Below are 26,917 nucleotides of genomic sequence, written 5' to 3'. Positions count from 1 at the left end.
CACTGTATCCAGGGGAAAAAAATGTGTTTCCTGGAGTGAGGTGCTTCATTCTGTTTAAGGTTCTATAAATGGTATTGCATATTCTTTGGATTTTTAAAATTGGATTTGCCAGCTATGTGCATGGTAAGCTGTTGTTTTATAGTCCTTAGGTTGTGTTTTTGTTTTGATAACATACTGGGGATTTTTAGTCTGTTCATTGCAGCAATGAAGTGAAGCTACAGGGAACCAGGCAGAGGACCTTCTCGGTAGTGGCGCCCGCCTTTGGAACGCCCTCTCTTCAGATGACAAGGAAATAAACAACTATCTGACTTTTAGAAGACGTCTGAAGGCAGCCCTGTTCAGGAAAGTTTTTAATGTTTGATGTTTTAGTTATTAATATTCTGTTGGGAGCTGCCCAGAGTGGGTGGGGAATATTATTATTATTATTATTTATTATTATTATTATTATTACTACAATTCTACGGTTACTGAAGTGATTTTTGAAATATTACGTGACATATAGACGCTTTAAAATTAAACAAATAAACCACACCCCAGCAGGGAGGCTACTACTGTTGTCCCCCCCCCAAGCAGGAGAATCTCTCCTGCAAACATCCCCCAGCCCTGTTTGAGATGCTGGCCTTCATGGTCTAATCCCCTGACCCCGTTTAGACACAGGTACTGTATTTGACTTCACCTAATTCTAAAGGGCTGCTGCGTTTGAGGCCTTCGTGGCTTGTTCGACTGACTTCTCTCCCCCGGGGTCCTGCCCTGAGGGCGCTCCTGACGGTCCTGAGTGAATAACGGAGGCTGGTGGGATTCGTGAGGAGAAGAGTCCTACAGGTTGTGTGTGTGTGAGGAAGACAAAACTTTAGCGGTCGGGGCGAAGCGATAATGTGCGGAAGGAAAGGAAGCGAAGCTTGTGAGAAGTCGGGATGGGTGAGGGCCCTGGGGAAGCCAATTCGGATCAGCTGCCAGAACCGTAAAGCGAAGAGGAAATCGGATAACGCAAACGCCGTTCGTGTGTGTGTGTTTAAAGTAATCCCTGAGGCAGAAAGCAGCCCTTCTCTTTTCTGCCCCGCTCACTGGCTACTGAGAATGCCGATCACTTCTGTTGCTCGGATACAAATCCTCCCTCCCTCCCGCCCTCGCTTTCTGCCCGCCTCCATCCTTAGCCTAGATAGGACCGGGTGGGCGGGGACTAGTCCTCGACACGCTCGAGGGCGCCGAGGGGGAGGGGATTGAATGGCTCCCGAGCTGAGCCCGCTGCCTGGCCGCCGTTGCCGCCTGTGGGGAGTAGACTGGGAGCCCCGCGCCCGCTTGCTGTAGTCGAGCCAGATGGAATGTGGCGCGCGCGCGAGGTATGCCGCGGGGGCGAGGATTAGAACGCGAGAGAGGAAGCGCGCGCCCACCCAAAAGCCCTTATTTTGAGAAGAAGCGCCCGTTGGCGATGCGGTTGAGGGGAAATCGTAGGGAAGAGAGGAAAGGCGGCTGGGTGGGGGTGGGGGGCGGGAGAAGTGGTTTTAATTCGAAGCGTGTTGCTCCATGGCTTGGGAGCGGAGGCGGCCCGGCGTCTTCCCCCGCCCACCTTCCTTATCCATCTCATAATCCCGAAGAGTTTTGCGACTGGGGAGGTTTAAAGCGAAATGGTCACTTAAATGGTGCGGGCTTCGCGCCCGGAGAGTGAGCGAGAGAGCGCCTTCATAATCCCCCGAGGCCCCCTTCACACGCCCCGCCTCGCGTGGGTTTAGCGCCACTCGGAGCCCCTTCATGCGGTGTGAGGGGGACGAGGCTCGCCGACCCGGGTCAGACTGACATGAGCGGTATCTGTTTCTTGCGGCCAGCGAGTTGTGTCGCCTTGTCTTTCGGGACGGCTGCCCGCTTGATATATACGGCGTAACTCTCGGAAAGAGTTGAGACTCTCGTTCTCCCGCTCCCCTCCTTCCCAGACAAAGTGCGGGGAGGGGAGAGAGGGAGAGGCTGCGCCCCACCCCCCTCCCCTCACCCCATATACCCATACATTAAGTCGCCCACGGGGAATTCGTGACCCGCTTTGCTGGCTGCTTTCTCCATTGTGGAACAGGCGGTTGTTTAAAGGGAGAGATTTGCATCATTCTTCAGGCTGTCTTCCTCCCACTCCAGATCGAAGTTCCTTTATTTTGCTTTAAACCGGGCAAAGGGCTCGACCGCTCCATCTGGCTTAAGTGTGCAAATCTCTAGCCCTGAAAGCAGGTAAACCCACAATCGTTAAGATATTTAGTGTTGCTTTCTGTGGGTTTGTCTTTTCTTCTTTTAATACAACCAACCTCTAAAGAAATTTACTTAGGGTTTTGGTTTGTGTGAGATTAGGATCCTAGATAACGTTTTTAATTTTGTAAGAAATAGTTTGTCTGTGTGTGTTTATTGACTCGGGGTGTGTGTGTGTGTGTGAGAGAGAGAGAGAGATCCCCTAAGCTTTGAAATCTAGGTCCCCCTTTAGCTCCCTAAGAAGACTACAAATAATTATGTTTTTAAAACTACCCTGTTCTTCCTTTTGTTGAGTGAGTGAGGGGTTGGTGTTTTTAGTTGCCTATTTTGCCTTTGTGCTGAGAAAATGGAGCAAGTGAAAGTTAGCTAGTGGTGAAGCAAAAAGTGAAGAAAAGTGTTCTCTAAAACTGTCAAAGTATGCAGAATGTTAAGATAACTTGCTATATCAGGATAAGATCCTGATTCACTAGAGAACAAATTTGTTTATGATATTGGATGTACTATTAAAAACAGACCTATTTAGCAGGCACAAAGCATTCTGGGTCAATTCAGACATGATGCCAAACTATGGTTAGGTAAACTTAATTGGTTAAGCATGTCTGAATACAATCATGGTTTGTCAGCTGTTTGCCAGCCACCTTCAGAAACCATGGTTTGGAGTGGTTCACCAAGATCTGTGCTAATGGATGTTTGATGCAATGTCTGAATTCAAAAACCATTATGACGATTGCTCTATTTCCTAAGGCTGCTGAACCATAGAGATGGTAGTGAGTTTATGAAGCTATGATGGTGAGTGCTGGGTAGATGGACAGTGAAAGTAAGACAGTAGCTTTCAGCCATGGTTTGCTTTCTAACCTGGGTAGTGCAAAACATGTTTGGTCATCATGTTTGAACCGAGCCAGTGGATTATTTTTTTGGCAGTGTTGGATCACTGGGACTTTAACACTCAATATCTGTATTGCCTTCTCTACAATCATTTCAAACACCCAAAGCCAAGGCAATGGTTTACTATGGGGTACGTGCAAATCTACCAAAAGTAGATGCACCCTTCTACGATTAAAAAATGGCAAACAACTTTTAACACCTTTAATAGTTAACATATTAATACCTTGTATGCTCTCTCCTGTGCTCATCTGTTGCAGTTAGACTCCCGATGGGATGTGTACATTTGATGCTGAAGTACTCAGAAACATAAGAAAAATAAATGCTAAGTGTATGTGCTTGCCCATTAGTATAAAAAACAGTATGTTGTAGCTGTTGGTGACATCAATAGTAGACAGCACAGATTGATGGTAGAGCTAATGCATGAGCACTGTAGATGGATGAGTGCATCTCCCAAGGCACTGTAACAGATATGCCAACATGATCTGTGGCTGCTTTGACATACTGAGACATTTCCTTTCAGCAGATTTTACTGTCCTCCTCATGTGTGCTCAAAGAAAAGTAGTTTGAAGTTGGTTAGTCAGCATTTTAGGAAGCTTGAGGAAAACCATACACAAAGCTATGGAGTAAGGAAGGTATTGATACTTCTGATTTTTCCCCAAGTCAGGAAAATGTCATAGAGATGCTGCCTTCCATTTGATTAATAGATCCGTGTGAATAGATGCCTTGGCTATTAGGTGGAGCCTTCTTTTGGGGAACATTGTGACCTACTCTCAGATAGAACCTAGAGCATTAATTCTAAATACAGTAGTAAAATTGGGGAGCAAATAGTAAAAGTTATTTTTTACTTGCTATGATTAGGAATAATCCTTTGTTAATCATTATGCATTCTTGGCTGTCTCCTGCCTCAGAAAAAATACTTTGGCAATTCCACCTGCCACTGAATGCAATGTGTTTTGGCTAGGCACAATTTTGGCTTTACGCTGTATCCTGGAACGTAACCACGGCCTAAGTTGAGAGTCGCCTGTACTACATTTTTCAAATTATTTGAACAAAGGTAGGGAATCATAAAGGCTGTTATCAGTGTTATATGTTCTTGGTTTGTTTAACAAACCCTGATTCAAGAGATCTTAATTCTTTGGCTGTGGTAGTAAGAAGGTAAAATATGCAGAATATCATAGAAACTAGTTTCTATACTGTGATGTCAGCTTTGTTAGACTGTTGCCTTATGCTAAGTAAACCAGCTTTTGTTTAAGGCTGCAGTTCTAAACCCATTTACCAGGGAGTAATTCCCATTGAACTGAATGGGTTTTACTTCTGTGGAGATATATATAGGCATGCAGTATAATAAATGTGCACCACTTGTCTTAAGGTCAGTGACACAAGCTATCTGGAAAGTTTTAAATTGGAATACAGTCATACCTCGGGTTACAGACGCTTCAGGTTGCGGTATTTTTAGTTATGGACCACCAAAACCCGGAAGTACCGGAACGGGTTACGGTACTTCCGGGTTTTGGCGGTCGCACATGTGCAGAAGCACTAAATCGCACTTTGCGCGTGTGCAGAAGCGCCGAATCGCAACCTGCGTGTGCACAGACACGCCGCTGCAGGTTGCGAACGTGCATCCCACGTGGATCACATTCGCAACCCGAGCGTCCACTGTATGTAGTCAACAAAACTAAAAAAGTATGTTTTATTAATCTTGTGTTTATCTGAAAAGTTTTTGTTACTGTAAAAAACAACAACTGAAATATCCCATTAGGGGGAAAGTTAGGGGAAAGAGTGTGGATGAAATATAATATTCAAAGTGTTATTAGAATACTAGTAAATATATTTATATGCCAACTGAATAGAATGTACTTTTTACATTGGGGTCACTGATGTTGTGCCCTCAAGGTGTTCTGAGCTACAACTCCCTTCAGCCCCAGCCAGCTATACCAATTGTCAGGGATGCTGGAAGTTGGAGTCCAAAACATTTGGAAGTCTCTATGTTGGCTCCCTCTGCTTTACATTACAGTGGTGCCTCGGGTTAAGTACTTAATTCGTTCCAGAGGTCCGTACTTAACCTGAAACTGTTCTTAACCTGAGGCACCACTTTAGCTAATGGGGCCTCCTGCTGCTGCCGCGCTGCTGGAGCACAATTTCTGTTCTCATCCTGAAGCAAAGTTCTTAACTTGAAGCACTATTTCTGGGTTAGCAGAGTCTGTAACCTGAAGCGTATGTAACCTGAAGCGTATGTAACCTGAGGTACCACTGTATATGTATATATATACATATATATATATATATATATATATATATATATATATATGTATGTATATGTATATCTATATGCGTGCGTGTATATATATATGTGTGTGTGTGTGTGTGTTTGTGTGTGTGTGTATTAACAGTATGATCCTGCATCACTCCTCCAAGCTCAGTGGAATTTGGTCCCTAGTAAGTGTGCTTAATTCTTCAGCCTCAGAAAGTGGTCAACACTGTCAGCATACTAATTTTAGCATGCCTAAAGAGCTTTATGCATAAATATATGTGCTTCCTAGGAATAGTCACCTGAACAAAAAGAGTTTGGCTTTAGATCTGTCTGGCATTTTATCTATTCCTGTTGTTCAGTTCAACTTGTATTGTGTTCCTGCTTTAACTACATTAATGGTTTATTGTTATGTGAATGAGTCTCTGGCTTGTGCCCTCCCCCTTCCTTAGATGCAGCTGTGCGAAGGAGATCAGAAGCTTTTCCTTCTGTTCTCAGTTAACAGCATTTTAGTATTAGTTATAAACTTGGAGAAACTGTGATTAATTTTAACTATGGAAGCAAGTTCAGGAACTATGATTTGAACTTGGTTTGTTTTAGTAAGCCACAGTAGTAGCATCAGCTTGTTCAAGTTCAGATAATCATCTCTCCCCCATGCCTGATGTTATTGTTTTTTTAAAACCCATTAATGTGTAGTTAAGCTGTTAGAAGAATCACAAAGCTTTTCCTATGGCCACCTAATACGACATCTTTGAAAGAATGCGAGCAGTCATCAGTGGCAAGGGTAATTGTTTTAACTTTTGTCTGCTTAGATACCCAACCCTGCTTGAGAACAGATTTGGATGGCAGGTTCAGCAGCACTGATAGTGTGAACACAAAGTGGAATATGAAATAGCAAAAGGAATATGTTTCAGGGCATGGTCAGAGTGCATGCAAAGCAATAACAGTACTAAAGCAAAACAGTTTTGGTCCTTATCAGTGCTTTAAGTGCACATTCCAGCCAGGCAAAAATACTTAAGGAGTGTATGAAGCAGGGGTGGGGCCTAGGAAGAGGATGTGGCTGAGGAGAGGGTGGGGCCTGAGGAGAATCCAGCAGGCCAGATAATGAGGACTGTATCACCTAAGGTTGCTTTTTTTTAAGGAAACCATCAAAATTGTTGAGATTTTTTTGAGCTGTCTCAGTTGCTTTTCCCATCACATTTTCATACATTTTTACATCCGAAAACCAGGACATGTCAGGAATTTTCCTGACGTATGGTGAGCCTAGTATCACCACATTTGGCCCCCAGGCCTGAGGTTCCCACCACTTCTGTACATGCTTGCCTGGGATTAAGTCCCACTGAATTTAGTGAAATTACTTCTGAATAGATTACACTGTTTCTCTGCATTATAGTCCACAAAATGTTGTGCCATAAGAATTTTTTTTAAGTCTTATGGTTCTTTGTTGCAACAAAAGCAAGCATACATAGGTACTCCACTGAAAATTGATTTGCCTTACCTGCCTTGGCTTATGTTTTTAGGATTTTGGCAACATCTGTTTCAGTGAGTGGTAATTAAACAGGTGTTGGAATACTTTTTTATGATGCTGAATTTTTAAAAATTTATTTATTTATTTATATTTTTATACCTCTTTCCCACCTTTTTCTGCAATGAGCTCATCTAATCTCCCCTTTCTCATCTAATCCCCCACAACAACCCTGTGAGGTAATTTGGGCTGGGAGGCAGTGGCTGGCCTGAGGTCACCCAGTGTGCTTCATGGCTGAGGGGGGATTTAAACCATGATCTCTCAGGTCCTAGTATAATAATACCTTTATTGTCAATGTACGACCTGTGTACAATGAAATTCAACAGATTGAATTCCCTTCTCTTGTATACATGGACATCTCTTTCAACTTTCCAGAGGTGTTGGAATACTTTTTGAAGCCTTTATAGATTTCATATCTCAGTGGATATGAATTAAAATAATGGAGCTAGTCATAATAATAAATTATTTGTTATGTTAAATTGATTGGTCCCCATTTATTTCGGTGGAAAGAGAGCCACAGTTCTCAATCATTCTCTTCTCACCCTTTAAAATATATCCAGTATAACCTCATATTGTTTCTATATTCATGAAGTATGATAGGAATGTGAGGCAGAGTATTCTTTGTGTCTTTTTTTTTCTTTTTCAGTATTGTGACCCTAAAGTTCTGTGTGCATTGTTGGTAGTAGATAAATAATCATAATAATTAAACATACAGCTTCTATTCATTTGTGGGACAGTCTCTATTCAAAGTCCTTATGGTTCTCGTGCTTGGTTCTTTTCCATAATTAACTGAAAGAACTTGGACAAAATGCCCATACTGCTGAATAGCCTTTGTGCATATTTGGCTACATGCTAGCTTCACAATTTGTCTTAAGCATGGCCTGCATACAAATAGATCCTTTTGAATACTGCCTTCTGTATTTATTGGGAAGTTCTGCTTTGTGGAAGTGTGAAGTGACACTACACTTTTGAAATACTCTACCAATAACAGTAGAAAATATCACTGACTTTAGGAACCCACAGACTTAACAAATGTACTCTGATATAAAAAAATAGTGCTACAGTACAGTTACCAGATTTTTTCAATGAATCCGGGGACACTTTTCAACTTCAATAGATTTTGCATGGGGACTGATCTGTAAATCCAGGGACTGTCCCCGGGAAACCTTATACTACAGTGCTCATAGTTTTGCTTCCCTTAAACTGGCAGTTTTTCTTTACAACTGATGCATAAAACCTGTAAATATCTACACAGTGGTCTGATACCTCATTAATAATGGCTTATGATATGTGCATGGTTGTTGCTTCTTAATCAGTCTAGAACTGACAATCATTTAGTTCTATATTGTTGATTAACATCAAACATTAAATACTGTGCTATAGCAGCGAAAGTGAAAAATGTGTATGTAAAAGTACTTTATTACACTTTAGTCACTTTTGTAACTCTCTCCCCACAGATTTGTGTCTTGAGCTGTGGTGGCAATCATGGCTAACATTTCTCCGTAACAGTGGCGTAGCGTGGGTTGTCAGCACCCGGGGCAAGGCAAGTAATTTGCGCCCCCTAACCCGTGGATTTGCGCCCCCTAACCCTAACCCCCAGATGTTGCGCCTGGTGCGGCCGGCCCCCCCTGCACCCCCCACGCTACGCCACTGCTCCGTAACCTTGATAATATTGATTAATCTTGCATCCTTATATTGCTCTTAACTGAGTTAACACTTATGGACCTTCATCCATAATGGAAATCTTTGAAAAGATTGAGTTGCAAAACATTTTGCCCTGAAAAATGCTTATGCATTAGCTTTGAAACCTGGTCTTTGGAGTTAGGCTAAAACGAATACTAGCGGTGAAGACCAAACAAATGAATGAATAATATCTAATATTTAGTAAATAAGAGATTGTGACTTCTATTAATAAGCTAGCAAATCATTCTTTTTTTAAAAAAAAACCTCTTAAAAAGTTTTAAGGTGTAAAGTAGATTTTATATTTGATGCTTAAAATATTTAAAAAATGATATATCCAGTTTCTTTGCAGGCAGTTGAGCAAGGAGGACACAGAATACAAATAATATGTTCAACAATGTTCAATTTCTTTGTTGAGTCATGTGCATAGTTTCTACTCTTCAGTTTTACAGTAGTTTATGGTAGCATGTAAGTAACAAAGAGAGGCACCTCTGTTAAAAAAGAGAGATTTGTTTCCAATTGTTCCTTAGTAGTGGGGGAGAGGGAAATCTGAGCATGTTTACTATGCAGTCCTGCTACTTTCTTTCAGGAACCAAAATGTACCTTCTCTCTCCTCTGAGAGTAGATTGTATTGATTCTGCATCAGGATGTGTAGTTTCAATGCATTAGTGGCTGAGTTGTCTGTTGTCTGCTCTCTTTTTGATTGTGGTTTCCCCCCCCCACCCCATTTATTTTGCCCTTTCAAGCCACCTTCTCCCATACAAAAAGCAGTTATGCACCAACAGGACCTCCCTTTCGTTATGGACTGTTTGAAAGATCTTTAGTTTCTTAAGTTGCATTTTTTTAAAAAAAGAATTGTTTCTTCTTTGTATGAATTTATGTGGTCTTGAACTGAAAAGAATTCAAAACATTACTGTTACATGTATACATTCCATTTGACATCAGCCAGCAATATACATACTTCATGCAACAGCAAATTATTGTTCTTGGAGCAAAGTTCAGTGTGCATTTTCTTTTAAAAACAGTGGTTTTTGGGAGCATCTATATTGTCTGCCAAAACCATTGCATTTTTGTCATGTGGAAAATTTTCTCTTCAAAACATGTTGCAGCCAAGTGTTAAGTGTTTTGCAAGCACAACTTGAATTTAGAAACAGAATATAGCCCTTGTCTATCTTCTAGAGAGAATAAATCAAACCATGAAGCATTTTGTTGCTGTGTCAGGGGATCCAGGAACAGTGACCTTTGTATTTGGAGCTGTAGATGCTCAGAATTCCCATTGTCAGCATCTTTGACTGGAAAGCGATAAAAGGCTTATGATATCCAAATAGAATACAAATACCAGAAGACTAAACTTCTGTCCATACTTTGCCAATGGACCAGTAACACTGTTCTTTGGGGTTCTTTGCAGTTGCACGTATGGATTTGAGCCTTTGTTGACCAAAGGCTAGCCTTTCTGGAATTGTTCTAGAACTTAGCTGATTTCCTCTCCTTGTTGGTGAACTTTGTTGCTAATTTCGTGAATTAAGCCAGCACCTTCTTGCTCAGACCATGTCATAAGGATTGCAGTTAAGAACTCCCTACTCTGACATTTCTCTGCCACTGGCCGTGATGGATGCAGGGACTGGGATGTGTTATCTGTCTTCCTTCCATATATAGAAGGATGGAATGTATTGTGCCCTCCGTTCTTTATAGTTGTAAGCAAATGCTGCCAGACAGTTATTGCCTGTTGTTAATAATCAGTTATAATATTGATTATTTTAAGGCATTTTTTGTTAATAACAAAAACCTCCAGAGGACATGCTATGCTTATGTAATGACCTCTCCACACCAACTTTTTGTAGCCTCTCACCACAATTACTACCAAGCTGTCCTTTCAGTCCAGTTTTTGTTGCTCTGTGGTTTTTTCCCTTGTCTCTGCACCTGCTACAATATTTATTGTTTCATGCCAGCTGAGAACCACATTCCTTTATGATTAAGCAACTACATTTTTGCTTTTGTTGCTTTCTTCTTAATCTCTGGCATTTTTATCTACTTGGCCTCTAAGTTGATGATCTTTCTGAACTTTTCATATATATATGAAGAACAGTTCTGGATCAGACTGAACATCCATCTTGTGAAACATCCTGTTTCCCACATTGTCCAAACGGATGCCTATGGGAAGCTGGGATGTTTAAGGTGTAAGTTAAGTATCAACAAAATCACTATCAAAATAGTTTTATGCTATTGAAATGCCCAATAAAATAAGAATAAAAATAAATATGAACATTTAATGTGATGAAACACACTGCGGACCACCTGAATGAAACTTGCAGGGTGGTCTATGGTTAAAGTTGAGAACCCCTGAAATAGGCTATTGTCACTAGAGCATTAGTGGATAATTTAGTTAAAATTGTGCATATTTTCCTTAATTATTTCATGCTTGTGAAACTAGGATAGATGAATATGTCAGTTTCAGAGTCTTTCAGTTTGTGTTTCATTTTTCCAATCTTAAGTTTGGTTATCCACTTTTTCACATCAGTTTTTGAATTTTGGGAGGGAAAGTTTTCATGAAAATTCATTAGCATTTTAGGGCAAAATATGCCTAATATACTCAATTTTGTATGTATTTTTGCAGAGTAAACACATTTTTGTGGAGCAGTTTGCCATGATATGCATTTTTGTGTTCTTTTCACCAATATATGCATTTCTATGCATGCGTTACCCTAGTATATGCATTTTTGCATACATTACTTGGTTGGAGACCAGCATTGCAAAATTTAAAGGATGGCTGTAGTTTGCCTTTAAACATGAACTGAATAGAATTTCTTCTCCCATCCCTGTGTGCAGCCACTGGAGATAGAGCATTACTCCATCGTGTTAGGAATATAGGAACCAGCCTAAGATCTCAATGCTGTATGCTCCCACTTGTGTCTTAACTTGTGATCAAGGGAAACGTTTGTGCTGACTTTAACTGCAGTTATCTTTGCTTATCTTTGCTGGAAGAAATATCAACAACCTCAGATATGCAGATGACACAACCTTGATGGCAGAAAGTGAGGAGGAATTAAAGAACCTTTTATTGAGGGTGAAAGAGGAGAGCGCAAAATATGGTCTGAAGCTCAACATCAAAAAAACGAAGATCATGGCCACTGGTCCCATCACCTCCTGGCAAATAGAAGGGGAAGAAATGGAGGCAGTGAGAGATTTTACTTTCTTGGGCTCCATGATCACTGCAGGTGGTGACAGCAGCCACGAAATTAAGAGACGTCTGCTTCTTGGGAGGAAAGCAATAACAAACATAGACAGCATCTTAAAAAGTAGAGACATCACCTTGCCAACAAAGGTCCGTATAGTAAAAGCTATGGTTTTCCCAGTAGTGATGTATGGAAGTGAGAGCTGGACCATAAAGAAGGCTGATCGCCAAAGAATTGATGCTTTTGAATTATGGTGCTGGAGGAGACTCTTGAGAGTCCCATGAACTGCAAGAAGATCAAACCTATCCATTCTTAAGGAAATCAGCCCTGAGTGCTCACTGGAAGGACAGATTGTGAAGCTGAGGCTCCAATACTTTGGCCACCTCATGAGAAGAGAAGACTCCCTGGAAAAGACCCTGATGTTGGGAAAGATGGAGGGCACAAGGAGAAGGGGACGACAGAGGACGAGATGGTTGGATAGTGTCTTCGAAGCTACAAACATGAGTCTGACCAAACTGCGGGAGGCAGTGGAAGACAGGAGTGCCTGGCGTGCTCTGGTCCATGGGGTCACGAAGAGTCGGACACGACTAAACGACTAAACAACAACAACAACAATCTTTTGATTCTCCTTAACCCAAGGTTTAAAATATATTAGAAGGTTATTGTTTATTATTTTTGGTTGTTGTTTTTTTAAAAAAGGCTTCACTCCCATTCAGAGGCAGCACCTGCACTGTCAAAATGTGTCAGGGCCAGGATTGAGTTGAATGGTAACTTAGTGGGTGACAGAATTCCACTGGTGATGAGTTGTTCTTCATATGGGACGGCATATGTCTGCTTACTTGCATTGTCAGCAGCAGTATCCTACTGTTAATAGAACTTTGTCTTCAAAGGTTATTAGGTTTAACATGACTGTTTGTATTTGAACAGCATTTTCAAACTCCCTTCAGGCACCAAATGTAGTAAGTGCACTGCAGGAGTCATAACTATCTGTTTTGTTTTTCAGGGCTTTTAATAGTGGCATAAAGTTTGAATGTTCAGGGAAAACCTGTTTAACATTATAAATATGATTTGCAGTACTTTGCAGTTTCCATAAGTGACTCAGAAGGTAAAATATGGGTATTCTATGTTACTTTGATGATTTAATGCAAGTCGAGGTATGTTTTAATTCAACAGCTTATAATATTCAGGAGTTCTGGTTGGTAGTCCATTCTGTCTTTGGACAGAGTTCATGGATGGTATAGTATCTTAGTTTCATACCTATAGGCAACTCTTCATGATACAGAATGTGTGAGGAAAGTTCTAGATTTATGTACTCAGTCTGAAGTACTTTAATAATGGCTCAGTTCACATGACTTTCTAAGCCAAACCTTGGCTTGATGACAGTACATGAATGTGTGGGTTCCTGGAGGTCCTCCTGGACGATTTTGTGGAGATAAGAATGGAGGTCACAGTCCCTTTGCTCCTTTCTGGTCGCTTTACTTCTATAGTTTTCTTATCAGGTACAGTGGTACCTCAGGTTACATACGCTTCAGTTACATATGCTTCAGGTTACAGACTCTGCTAACCCAGAAATAGTGCTTCAGGTTAAGAACTTTGCTTCAGGATGAGAACAGAAATCGTGCTCCGGCAGCAGCAGCAGGAGGCCCCATTAGCTAAAGTGGTGCTTCAGGTTAAGAACAGTTTCAGGTTAAGTACGGACCTCCGGAATGAATTAAGTACTTAACCCGAGGTACCACTGTATTGTTTTAGTTATCTTTAGTTTTATTATTTCTGTTCAGTGTTGCTAGAAAAGCTGTTGTATTCAAGTTCTAAGGAATGGGGTGGGTGCAGGGGGATAGTGCATATGTTTCATTTGCTTGGTTGCTGATGTGGACACACACAAATTCTCATTTCTATTAAGCAACATGAGTACCATAATGAAACACTGATTACAGTTGTACAGCTCTTGTTTACAGTTTGTCATTATTTTCGTCGGGGAAAAAGAGAAATGATTGTTTTGTTCCCCATTCCTCCTCCATGTTTTTAAGGGTCTGTTACTTATTTACTCTGTTGCCTGTCAAGCTTGGGCAAGAGCAGTGATTATTTGCTATTCCAAGTGATTTTTCTGGGAAGATGGGGTACTCATTCTTTTTCAATTAGGCCAATTACAGGTTTCGTATCTTATTATTTAGATTTGTTGCACATAATGAAAAATTGGTGTAGTAGTCTTTCAGAACTGAAGAGAAAATAGCATTGAGAGGTCTGTTATTTTCTAGAACAGTAAGTGAATGTTAACAAATGCTGAATATCAACAAGATTTATGGTTTTGTCAGGATGACAAACTATTCTGAGCATGTTTGACTTGAAAAGTGCAACTTCTCTGTCAACCCAGTATCTCTTTTCCATCCCACTCCTGCAAAAGTAGCCGACTGAACTACAGTTTGATTTGAAAGTTTGACTTTGGTACCATCATTTGCGAAAAAGAGGTCTGTACAACATTTTGTTGCAGTCTGAAGATCTATATACTTGGTCCCCACTCATGGTCCAAAAGCATGTGACACACTAAGCTTTGTGCTGGCTGGGAGCCTGTTTAGAAGCCCCACATACACCACCATAGATTCTGTGAAAGAAACGAAACACACACACACTCCATTATAAAGGAACCTAAGCAAACCAGGGATGAGAGCAACGAAACTGACTACACATAGACTGTTTGGAACAAGACCCTAGTAATTTCCATCGACAGCCACTTGTGCCACATCTCATAATATTTCCAAGGCTCCCTCATTCCACAGATGAATTTTGGGTTGGTAGGGTTGTAGTGGGATGGGGATAGGAAAGCCCTAATCCATGAATAGAACAAATTATTATTTTGGCTACATCCCAGTATTTCATACTGATGACCTTGAAATGAGTAAGATTGGTACACTTAGTTTGGCATCTCTATCAGAAATGCACTGCTTTGGGGTTTTCATCAGCTGTACGTCATAATCATCACAATTATAACAAATAAAGGCTTGACATATCTCGCTTTGCATGTCATGAGTATCTCATATATTAGTTTCACCTTTTAAGTTGAATTACTGAAATAAATGAACTTTTCCACGATATTCTAATTTTTCGAGTTTCACCTGTAAGTGTTTCTTGTTGAAACCAATGGTACATAAGTGACTGACAGGATTGTCCCAATTTATTTTATATAGAATTCACAACAACTTGTGAAGGAGTTATTTATGCAATCTGGGTAACTAACATTTATTCCAAAGATCATTTAAGAGTTTCAAGTGGCATAGGATATATTCTGCCTGTCTGCCGTTTCCATCATATGCATTGAGAGCCATCTGGAAGATAAATACATGCAGATGAGCAGCCCTTACAGTTAAGAACTGGATTAACTTGTTAGCACCTTTTGTTAATTCTGTAATCTGATCACGTAAGAGAACAACAATACAAAACTATGTTTGTATATTGAGGCTGGGCAGTTGAATAGTTAGCTACCTGCATATTCAAGATTCCATATAGGAGGGGAGGGAAATTGTAAAATGATAAAATACTGTTTTATTTTCTCTACTAACTTTCCTTTGCAGTCAGGCTATGTCCAAATGATTCAATAGAGGGGATTTCCCCCCTCAATTTGTAGCTAGTTTAAAGCTACTTTGGTATTATTTTATTTCATCCAGGTGGCCATGCCAGTTGGGGCTAATGGGAGTTGTAGTTCAAAACATATGGAGGGCATTAGGTTGGGGAAAAGTAGGATAGTTAAGACTACTGGTTCTCTGTGAAAATAAATACACATGCCCTCGTTATTCAGTGTTTAGCTCTACAGCTGAAAGCTGAGATGAACTATATATGTGAATTATTTGTACATTCTTCCTTCGAAGGAGAGAGGATAGCACAGAAAGGTTGTGTGCACATTTGTTGCACATTATGTTGCAGGCATGCTGGGGGCATAGTAACCTTTTCTACTGTACACAGGCTGTAGAGAGGACCTGCCCCAGTGACTGTGAACTAGCTTTATATGCAAAGCTGACTGGTAAAATTGTTTCATTATATAGGGAGTAGGTATTTAAGAACCGTTGTTCAAATCCTGGCTGAATCTGACACTAGCAGATGCTCATCTTGATCCTATGCTTGTTACAAAGATAAATTCCACTTGAAATCAAAGGAACTTTGTAATGTGTTTACATTATATCTGGTTGGCATCTGTCAGTTTCAGGAGATAATGGAAGAGTGTGCCTTCAGGGGTAAATTCAAACCATTGGAGAGTTACAGTACCTGCTGTGACTGTAGAGACATGATTTGTTGCAGCTGGAGCAGATGAAGGTGTCTGGTTGTGCTGATGCAAGTGTACCATAGTGTTTCTTCTTTCTGCACTCCTTCCAGCGGTCATTCCTTCTCTGGTCACTGTTGTGGATACTTGACCTGACTGATTGTCTCCAGATGTTGTGGTGGTCTTGCAAGGGATTTCTACATGGCAGGGTTAATGTTGTCAGCCTTCATGTCATGTTTGCAGATGCCATTATAATGCAGATTTGGTCTGCCAACTGGCCTAGTACCTGCAGCGAGCTCCCTGTAGAGTATATCCTTGGTGATTCTGCCATCTTCCATTCTGTGGACATGACCAAGCCAGCATAGACATTGCTGGGACAGGAGGGCGAACATGCTGGGACTGTGGGTACATTATATCTGGATAATGTGTACATTATAGTCTACCTAAGGAATTCATTTAAGAACAGCACTACTGGATCCGACCAAAGGTATTCATATCCCAACTTTCCTACATAAGGAGATAAAACAATTAAAACATCTTAAACAATTCCAATATAGATGCAGACTTAAAAGATCTTTCCTTAAAAGTCTTGTTGGAAAAGGGAAGTCTTCTATAGGCACCAAAAAGACAATAGACAAAGGCTGTCTAATACCAAACAGAAGAGAATTTCAAAAGCATTCAATCTAGTCCCACTTCTGTTTTCCACAGTGACCAGCCAGATGCTTCTGGGAAGCCCGCTAGCAGGGCTTATAAAAGCAGTAGTTCTGCCTTGTTACTAACTCCCAGCAACTGACTCTAAACCTGGAGGTCCTGTTTAGGTATGACAAAATCCATTGGCTTTTGTTCTAACACTTTCTGCTGTTGCTTTCTTAATAAATGAAAGGTAAATAATACATTGAGAAAGAAGTAGGACAACTCCTGAACATGTCCTATCCAATACTTAATTTACAAAACATATTTAAAAATATTTAGGGACTTATTTGCTATGAGAATCTTTGTTTCTAGTCTAATATTTATCTTCAGAGGGATGATAGTGGTTTATATTTGTCTTGGGATTTCTCCTGAGAATTTTAGTGATATGCAGCAATCCCAAACACCTAGGTGGTGGTTATGTTATATTGAGCAGAGGCATCCATTCCGCCTGTCAAATGGGCTGGACACCAGCAGAACTCAGTGAAAGACCTTGAAACAAGGCCTTGTGGGGCAGGACTGAGCCAGCCCTTTTTCTTCCCTGCCTAGTAATAGTATTCAAACACCATGAGTATTCAAGCCATGCTGTATTATTCTCAGACTGCAGTGACAGCTGCTGCCTTTTATAAAAAAAGTTTTGGGGAGTATTGTGGTGGGGTGAGACTAATGTTTTATTCTTTTATTTTGGCAGACATTGAATCATGCCGTTAGTCAAAAGGAACATTGAACCTCGACACCTCTGCAGAGGAGCTCTGCCCGAGGGAATTACTAGTGAATTAGAATGTGTAACCAATAGTACTCTTGCTGCTATCATACGCCAGCTAAGCAGCCTAAGTAAGTAATTGGATGGCTTTTAAAATATATTTTTTCTTTTTAAGGGACACTTGAAGAGTATACACAGTTTCGAAGCTGGCTTAAATGGCATGATGGCTTTGGGTTTAGCAGTCTCAGCACCTTTGCATGTGAATAATCAAAATAAGTAAAATCAATGCCTTGCCACCTTGACTTCATATCCTGTATGGCCTTGTGTCCAGTGTTTCCCTCTTTCTTTTACCTTCCTTTGTGCCAGTGTGGTGTAGTGGTTAAGAGCGGTAGACTCGTAATCTGATGAACTAGGGAGTGTAGAGCAGTCTTTTATGGATTTTTAAAGCTTTGGCCGTGTGGATCCACCCCCTCTTCCCAAATGCTTGTTTCCCTTTGGGTATCTAAAGATTTGGAACCAGCACTGGCCCAACCACTAGGCAAAGAGAAGCCTTTAATTCATCACAAATGCCATATGTAGCATATGGAATTACATTTATAATATTCATTTACTGAGGGTAGCAGCCGCCTGTTCCTCCTGGGCCATTCCTCTCTGTGGGGTATCACAGACCTGTAATATACCCCCTAAACTATTCTGCTGCTTTCAGGTGCACTGCAAGGGGAGGACACTAGCTTGTTGCCAGTGCTGAAGTAAGATTCAATGGGGAAATGCTAACTTGTCCTTTATCACAGGCAGCAAAAGTTGTTGGGCTGGCCCTGCTTATACCTGCTCTGACAGTGTGTAGCATTCCTGTGTGTAGGATTGTGTCTGAAAAGAGCAGTTTTCAGTCACATTGGATAAATGTGGGAATTCTGTGCTTGTCAACTTGCATAAAGCACCAGAAGCATAGTGAAAACTCTCTGAAGAAACTTTGTACTGTTTCTGTGTGCAAATACATGTGCATAGTGTGTGTCATGGTGATTACAACACCTGGGGAGATGTTGTCTTCTTTCTCTATAGGCAAACATGCTGAAGACATATTTGGTGAGTTGTTTAATGAGGCCAACAACTTCTACATCAGGGCAAATTCCCTTCAAGACAGAATTGACCGCCTTGCTGTCAAAGTCACCCAGCTGGATTCAACTGTGGAAGAAGGTAGGTAATTGTATTTGAGCATTGAGCCAGAAGTGATATTGACAAGAGCACAGTAATTAATTGCACAGCAATCACTACTTTTTCCTTTGGAGTTGGTACTGAGTGATATTTCATCTTGGTTGTTGTTTTTTTAAGGTAGCAGCTTTGGGAGGGGGGAATCTGTGGCAGTTTGCAGGAAAAAAGGGGAGGAAGAGGAAAATATTTTAGAACTACTTAATATTTGCCACTAGAAGCCCATACCCTTATCTCTCTCTGCAGGAGTCCTACTTTTAATTGGATCTATTGCTTGGGTATATTTCATGTATTATTAATTTGCAGTAGATAGATGAACATGAGCAATGCCCATCTCAAACCTCTTATTCCAGAAGAGTAATAGATACATATCACCACTGTAGGATAAACTGTTGTCCAAGAAAACTGATCTTTTGGTATTTTATAACCAGATTGTTAGAACACAGGATGCAGTCTACAGTGCTGTGTGCTGATACAGCCCATTGATTTTATTGGGCCTAGGTTACATCTCAAGATTCAGTGGCTGCGTCATGGAGATAAATTGTGTATCAGTATCAATTGCTAGCGTCTCCATGGTCAGAGGCAGCATGCCTCTGAATGCCAGTTGCTGGAAACCGCAGAAGGGGAGAGTACTCTCGTGCTCAGGTCCTGCTTGTGGGTTTCATACAAGCATTTGGTTGGCTGCTGTGAGAACAGGATGCTGGACAAGATGGGCCATTGGCCTGATCCAGCAGACTCTTCTTAAGCTTGTCATGTAGAGCCACTTTCATAACTTATTTCTGTGTGTTGGCTCTTTGTATGTCGGAGGGAATGGGATTCCACCACTGACTTCCACACAAAGAGCTCAAGGAGTGCTTACACATGGAGGTTGGAGCCAAGGCCAATAGGGCATGGTAGTGATTGATGAGTGTGGGGCCACCAGCATAATACTACTCCCTCCTCGCATAAAAAGAATGTGCTGAGGATGAGATATGAAAGGGGTTATAGTAGCAGCACTACTAGCTATGTAACAAAGCACAAATTTATGACCATAATTGTAGCTAGTTTATGACTACATTATATTTTGAGAAGGACTGTAGCTCAGTGGTAGAGCATCAGCTTTGCATGCAGGTCTCAAGTTCAATCCTCAGCATGTCTAGGTAGGTCTGAAAGTGACACCTGGCTAAATTCCCGGAGAACCGCTGTCAGTCAGTATAGAAAATACTAAGCTTGAGGACCAATGGTCCGACTTGGTATAAGGCAACTTCCTATGTTCCTGTTTGCATCACTGTCTTCAGTCTTAATGGAACATCTGAAGTTCTAATACTTCACTGAATACAGAATGACTGCTTATATCTTTGCTTGCTTGTGTATACTTACAAAAGGAATGCTTAGTTGTGTTCATTGAGGATGCCATTCTAGACAACTGAAGACATTTACAGGAGCAGAAGTTTTGTCATTTTTCTAGGACGGCAGTTACAGAAGCTACATATTCCCTTTGGCTTGTTGGCAGAAGCTGCATAGAAATGAAATTTAGTAGCCTCACTTTCACATTCTGCTTCTGAAAATTGATTCATAGTCAATATAACCCTTTAAAAAGCTTAAATAATAGATTGCATAATTTGTAAATCTAGTGTTGAATACACATTCTAATCAAATATGCAGAAGTATAATGCATTTATTTAAAGCTGGTTTCATTGATATATTTTGTAATTAAAAGCAGATGTGTGTTGCCTTTTAAGCCAGGTAGCATATCATGTTACAATATAGGTCCCCAAATGTGGTGTCCATGGGGTCCCTAAGTGACACCTTCCAGGGTTTCTGCCCCTCCCAAATTTGTAAAAGAATTGAGGGGTTTTTTTGGGAGAGGTTGCCTATTTTGTGGACAGTGTTGCATTGCTTTTTTGTCTCCTTTTTGGAGTGGCATAGGTATGTTGCCTGCTTTATTTTCAGCTGGGTTAGGAGCTGTTCTGAACAAGACCAGTTTTTCTGTGAAAAGGGTATTTTGTGGCCCAAAACAGTTTTTATATTTCCAAATCTGCTCCAAAAGTTTGATGTCAGGTTGGTGTTATAACAACAACTTACAGTTGAGGTCAACGGTACTTATGTCCTATGGATACACAATTTGAATTGGTTTCTATGATAAATAAAATACAACTGTTTGCAACCAAATAATCCAAAACACTAGTTGTGCAGCTCAAATGCATTTTGCAATATGTATTTATATCCGTTAGGGAAGCAACTGTGAAATTAAGGGTTTCTGCTTGGCTTTCTCCTCACTTGTATGGATGCTAGGCAAAGGTCACTTACTTGAAGACTAATTTTTCAGAACTTAGTTCGAAAACAAGAGCAGGTTGTCACTGGGCAGATCAGTTTTTCTTCATGATATGCAATGCACCTGTTTATGCTGTTTAACATAGCACTTAATGTGCATACTAAGTTACTCTATATATAACCTGTTATGTCATACATAATCTTGTGGATTTGGGGGACAAATATTTTTACTTACACAATCTTGTTGGGGAAATATTACCATGTCTGACTTGTTAAGAATCTTGCACCCACAAATTGTGTGAAGGGCATGTTTTGTATTCTATATAGGAACGAGAATTTAATCAGTTTTGCTCCTCACTTCTTCCTCTTATCAAATGTGTTCAATATTTTGATTTGCTTTACTCCTGGATATTGTGGTTAGCATTTTCTCAATTTAGTTCTGTCTACTAATTTTGTTGTTTTTATCAACAGTGTCATTACAGGATATCAACATGAAAAAAGCATTCAAAAGTTCTACAGTACAAGACCAGCAAGTGGTTTCAAAGAACAGCATCCCCAATCCTGTAGCTGATATTTATAATCGGAGTGACAAACCACCTCCGTTGAATATCCTTACTTCATATAGGTACAGTAACTAGAAATGAATAAATAGGCCTGCACAAGTAATGATGTAATCAATACTAGATTCAAGCTACTGAATATTGCCCAGTTAGCTTTTCTTTGGAGTCTGATATAGACAACAGCCCTGAGGCATAGCTCAGTTGGTAGAGCATGAGATGCTTAATCGCAGGGTTCTGGGTTCAGCCCCACATTGGGCGATAGATTCCTGCATTGCAGAGGGTTGGACTAGATGATCCTTGTGGTCCCTTTCAACTCTTCTATGAGTCTAAGGCTCCATATCAGTAACCCAAAGATAGTTCAGTTGACTTCTATAAGGCTGCCTAAGAAAGTCAGAAAGAGTCAATTTAGCCCACAGTATGCTGACAGGCAGCATATCTTCAAGTTAAAGTATCTCTCTAGTGTTTGAGAGTTTTTTTAAAAAACAAAAAATATTTTTACGTGCAAAGATGCTGAGCTAAGGCACCTCTCAGAGTAAATATGCTAGAATCTCAAAATCTGTCTACGTGGGGCATGGTTTAGCTTGCTGATTTGAACACAATATACTTCTGAGTTTTAAATAATTGTTTGAACATTGCTTCTTGTCATTTTCAACTTACCTCAAACACCCATTCATACTGGGTTTTCCCGATTGATACCTTGGCACAAACAGATGCAGTTTGCACCAGGCCCTGAGTGAAGTGGCCACTTAGGGGTTTGTTGCAGGAAAGCCAGCTTCTCATTAAAGTGTAGGTCTACTTCCTATGTTTTATCCTATGTAGGTTTACTTCCTAAACAGTTTTATCCAAACAAATGTAATAAGTATTGGGCCTATTCTTAAGTAGGCACCTCATTGTATCATTTGAGTCAGCAGAACCTGGGTGCTTATTCATGACAGTTCAGTTGGCAAAGTAGCTGGCTTGCTACTTGAAACAAGCAGAACTGTTCCATTTCTTTGGGAGGTAGGTCTTCTGTCTGGAAATGGCATCCTATGCAGTACATTGGCACCATTGGAGCCTTTCCCACTAGGTTATCTGCAGAGTCATGAGTACGCTAGAATACTTGCTTGGGTCTCTAAGTATGCTTTAAACAATAATCCTCCTGTTTTCTCAACATCTGTTCATTTTGTTCACAGAGATGATAAAAAGGATGGGCTGAAGTTCTATACTGATCCCTCTTATTTCTTTGACCTATGGAAAGAAAAAATGTTACAAGATACAGAAGACAAACGAAAAGAGAAGAGACGCCAAAAGGTAAACAGGGACATTTTAAAATGTATGCACGTGGTTTACCAGCCATATTTTGGAATAAAAATGGTTCATTGTTTAAATGTTTTTCTTGACATACATATGACTGGAAAACTCGCAAGATTATTTCATACTTTTATATTTCAATCTTAAATGTGTGTCTTAATTTCTTCTCTTAAAAAATTCTAGCAAAAATAGCCTACTAGTTTCAGAAAACATATTTTTGAAAAATAGATTATATGATTATAAACTTATTTCATAAAGTTCTTTGAGCTTTTGATGGTTTTCTTTAGTTTGTTTCCACTCTAAAATGCAAATTGACTTTATTCTTCTTATTCTGAGAATATGTCCATCTGCTTTTTATGGGTGAGTCTGAATAAAGAATCACCTAAGGTATGTCATGGAAGAGTATATAATGGAGCAGTTTTAGGAATGATGTTCATTGCTGTCAGTGTGAGTACATACAAATTAAATCCCTGAAGAATGTCACTAAGCAATAAATTAGCTATTTTTAAATAGAAAATGTACTGGCATTTCTGTGTGTCTATGGTCATACTGGAACTCCCAGACCACCTGTCTGACCTAGGCAATGTACAAAAGTAAATAAGAACATCACTAAGAGAAGAAGGCTTTTTTGTTTACTACTCCTTCTGAAATAAAGCAAAGCACCACATTCTGTGACCAGGAGACTTGGATGATTATTTGCTTGGTGAGGGAAAGCTTGCTGATTTGGTGAGGATATGTGAAGTGGGGATGGGAGGGCAATATAACATGTGTGCTAACAAGGTTGAGTTTTTCTGTATGTAAAATGCCCATTTTTAGTTTGACTTTGCCTAAGAATGTTGAGGTTTTAATTCCAATGAAATGGTTACTGTAGCATACTTTATCCTCCTTCTGTGAACAGATGGTCTTAAATGGGCTTGCCTGTTGCTGTTATCACTAACCTCGGCTGTCTTCCCATCTGCATAAAATATGATGACTGTAATTTAAGAGTTTGCAACAGAATAAATGTTTGAGTTATAAGCAAAAGCACTGCAAAAAGCTCCCTCCAAACACTAAAAAAAACAGGCAGAATGTATTGGTCACTGGTATCAAAGATTGCTAGGAGACCCAGGACAATTAAATCATCCTTCCCCAGTCTTCATCTAGCTTAGGTCATTGACAAGGTGACCAAGGCAGTTTTGTATCTGAAATCAGCCTAGAAAACGGGTATATCAGGAATAGATAGCCTTTGCTGTCCTAGGTGCCTACAACTATACAGGAAGAGAAAAGGTGAAGAGACATGCTTTATGCTTCTTAGTAACTGTGTGATTAAAGAATATATTTTTATGATTTCATTTCAATTTTTCTTTCATAATTGAAAATCAATTAATCTAACCGTTCTCCCCAAATGCATTTACAGTCGCACTTTGGAAGTCAAACAGAATCCGTTCCGGAAGTCCAGTCGACTTCCAAAACATTTGGAAACCAAAGCGCGGCTTCTGATTAGCTGCAGGAAGCTCCTGCAGCCAATCAGAAGCCGTGGAAGCCCCGTCAGACGTTCGGCTTCCAAAAGAACGTTCGAAAACCGGAACACTCACTTCTGGGTTTCGATCATTCGGGAGCTGATTTGTTTGGGAGCCAAGGCATTTGAAACCCAAGGTACGACTGTATTTTTATCATTGATTTTAATATACTCTAATGAGTCGTTTGTGTTGTGATCCATTATCCTTCCATGTGCATGAAACCTATTTGGTATTTGTTTGGCAGGACAGTATAAGTACTGAGCTTTTTCCATTTGCAAGGATGAATACCATGCAGCTCTCTGCTGTAAGGTAACTGCTTAAAAGAGGAAATCAGTTGATTTCAGAAAAGGTACATGTGGTGTTGAAGGGAAGCCAAGTTTATTCCAGTGCCAGAAAAAACACACCAACTCTTGTTTGTAGGTGTATCTTCACATACCCCTGGACTCTGATAGGAAAATATTTCCATGCCACTTGCTGTGATGCACTGTGAACCTTTTTATTTGCTTGTCTGAACACAAAGATTACAGTAGTTCTGTAGAACTACAATTTAGCATGGTATTGTTTAAAGCAAGCTTTGCAAACCATACAATTTTACAATTGTGAAGAAACACTAATATGTAAATTTAATGTTTGTGTTTGCTATGTATATATTACTGCACAGCTGATACCTTGTCAGATGGATAATCTATGAGCTCTTTAGAATATGGCTTCACTATAATTTGCTTGGCTCACCTATATATCTACTTATTTTCATTCTCTTAACAGCATTTAACTTGCTCTTTCCTTCCTTGTCTCTTCCTTTCGCATGCCTTGCTTTCTTGTTCTGTAACATTAGGAGCAAAAGCGTATAGATGGCACAACTCGTGAGGTGAAAAAGGTTAGAAAAGCAAGGAACAGGCGCCAGGAATGGAATATGATGGCATATGATAAAGAGCTTAGACCAGACAACAGGTTGTCTCAAAGTATATACCATGGAGCATCATCCGAGGGATCTCTGTCCCCTGATACTAGGTCTGTTTACAACAAACCTTTTTGTTGTATTATACATTCAGATATGCATAGTATCCTTATATTCTTAATAAGCTTAACTGTAGAATTGCAATGAAACATTCAATTAATGTTACAACAGGCATTTTCAAAATTATTTGAAAGGCCAGTGTGACAACCACATTGCACGTATGTTTGTGTTTCTGTTCTATATTGCCATATTGTACTGCTATAGGCAACTTAGTTCATGGATTTTTTTTCAATTTAATGATTTTACTGATTTTAAGAAAAACATATTCTAAACTTTAGTGTAGTACTTAGAAAGCAATGGTTCTTTGCATGCAAAGCAATATACTGGCTTCATATTAGTAGATTTTGCTAATTGAATAAAGTTCACTATTCATACAGTTGGTATTCAGAGAGGAGCTGCAGAACCAGAAGCAATATTTTTAAAAATGGTTTAGAACAGAAACATATCCCCAGTGTGTACAACGGTATTTACCACCGGTATTCTCTCTCTGTGTTGTACTTCTTTGTGCTAAGTGGGAGGTCTGTGTTCAAGCAAAGTGGAACATTCAAGTTGATTGGCCAAGTGGTCTCTAGAGACATTTTTGTTTTCATATTTGTTCTCCAAATTAATTTAATTGGAAGGAAGGAACAACCCACAGCAAATAATGCAGACTTCCTAACAACATTTCACAATTCCACTAACATCTATAATGGCTTGTTTATGTCATCTTGTAGTTATTTTTAAAGTCCAGGCTGTTAAAGCAAAAGAGGATTGCAAGAAGAGCCCAGAAGCTGACTTCCATAGAAAGCCATGTTTTAAAGAGAATTACTTCTGTATAATATTTCTATGATGCTATTCAGGATGTTTTGTCTGCACTAGGAAAATATTCTTCTTTCATGCTACATAACTTCTTTCCTGAGCAAAACTGTTCTCCAACTTAATAGAGAGGAAAGCATTTCTGTGATTCCCAGTCACTTGTTGAAATTCTACTCCTCTTGAACCATGGGAATCATATTCTTGTCAACTCTGTTAACTGGATTAATTCACTTACTCCAGTCATTTTGTTTCCTTGACTGACATGTACTTTTTTTTTACTCCTTTTTTTGTAGCATGAAAAATTGCCTTGTGAATGAATTGTAATAGGAGTATTGTAAACGCAAGTGTTACATTCAAAACAAGCCTACACAAATGCGCTTCTTGTTATAATTTTGATGCACTGCTTAAATATGCATAAAAAATGATAAGCAAACATAGCAATTTTATGTAACTATTGGAATTTGAAATTCTGATGTTTCCGAATTGGCAAGTCCTATTTACAATGCATTTATGCTATGCCCATTGTGATTCAGAAAGAGAGACACAAGCTGAATCCAAGCCGGCACCAGCAAATTAATGTGAGGAAAGTAAGGACAAGAAGAGAAGAGTGGGAGAGAAGGAAAATGGGCATTGAGTTCATAAGTGATACAAAGAAACAAGAGCAGACAGGAAGCACAAAAGAGGCCAAGATGCCCAAAGGGTTTGTCTTTTTGTTTTACTCAAACCTCTGGTGCTTTGTTGCTTGCCTAGCTTCCTGTCTGAAAAAGATGATGAGCATCTATTTTACTGATACCTTTTTAAACCAAATTACTATATGACACAATTTGTCTTTACTAATGCAGCTTTTTGCAGCTCAGGCATGCAAATAAATTGTCTGTTGGCCCTAACTGATAAGCTCTACAGAGTTAGTATCTTTA

At 39.9% G+C, this 26,917-nt stretch overlaps 1 protein-coding gene across 4 annotated transcripts in view; it reads left to right on the top strand.

The window, feature by feature from the left end:
* The first annotated feature begins 1,151 nt into the window (after positions 1–1,151).
* The window catches only part of WASF3 (WASP family member 3), a 34,437-nt gene continuing 8,671 nt past the window's right edge, over positions 1,152–26,917 (top strand). The window contains exons 1-6 of one of the 4 annotated variants that reach the window (XM_083609199.1): positions 1,152–1,340; positions 17,368–17,510; positions 18,439–18,573; positions 21,310–21,463; positions 22,571–22,688; positions 25,023–25,198. In XM_083609199.1, coding sequence (XP_083465325.1) covers positions 17,378–17,510; positions 18,439–18,573; positions 21,310–21,463; positions 22,571–22,688; positions 25,023–25,198 — 716 coding nt within the window. In that variant the 5' untranslated portion in view covers positions 1,152–1,340; positions 17,368–17,377. Of the gene's footprint in view, positions 1,341–1,367; positions 2,212–17,367; positions 17,511–18,438; positions 18,574–21,309; positions 21,464–22,570; positions 22,689–25,022; positions 25,199–26,533; positions 26,701–26,917 lie in introns of those variants that run through there. The other 3 variants (XM_083609201.1, XM_083609198.1, XM_083609200.1) reach the window with 3 other exon arrangements.

The sequence above is a fragment of the Podarcis filfolensis genome (assembly GCF_964270895.1).
Source record: "Podarcis filfolensis genome assembly, chromosome: 4".
NCBI classification, from domain to species: Eukaryota; Metazoa; Chordata; class Lepidosauria; order Squamata; family Lacertidae; genus Podarcis; species Podarcis filfolensis.
This window is presented reverse-complemented; position numbering and strand designations above follow the sequence as displayed.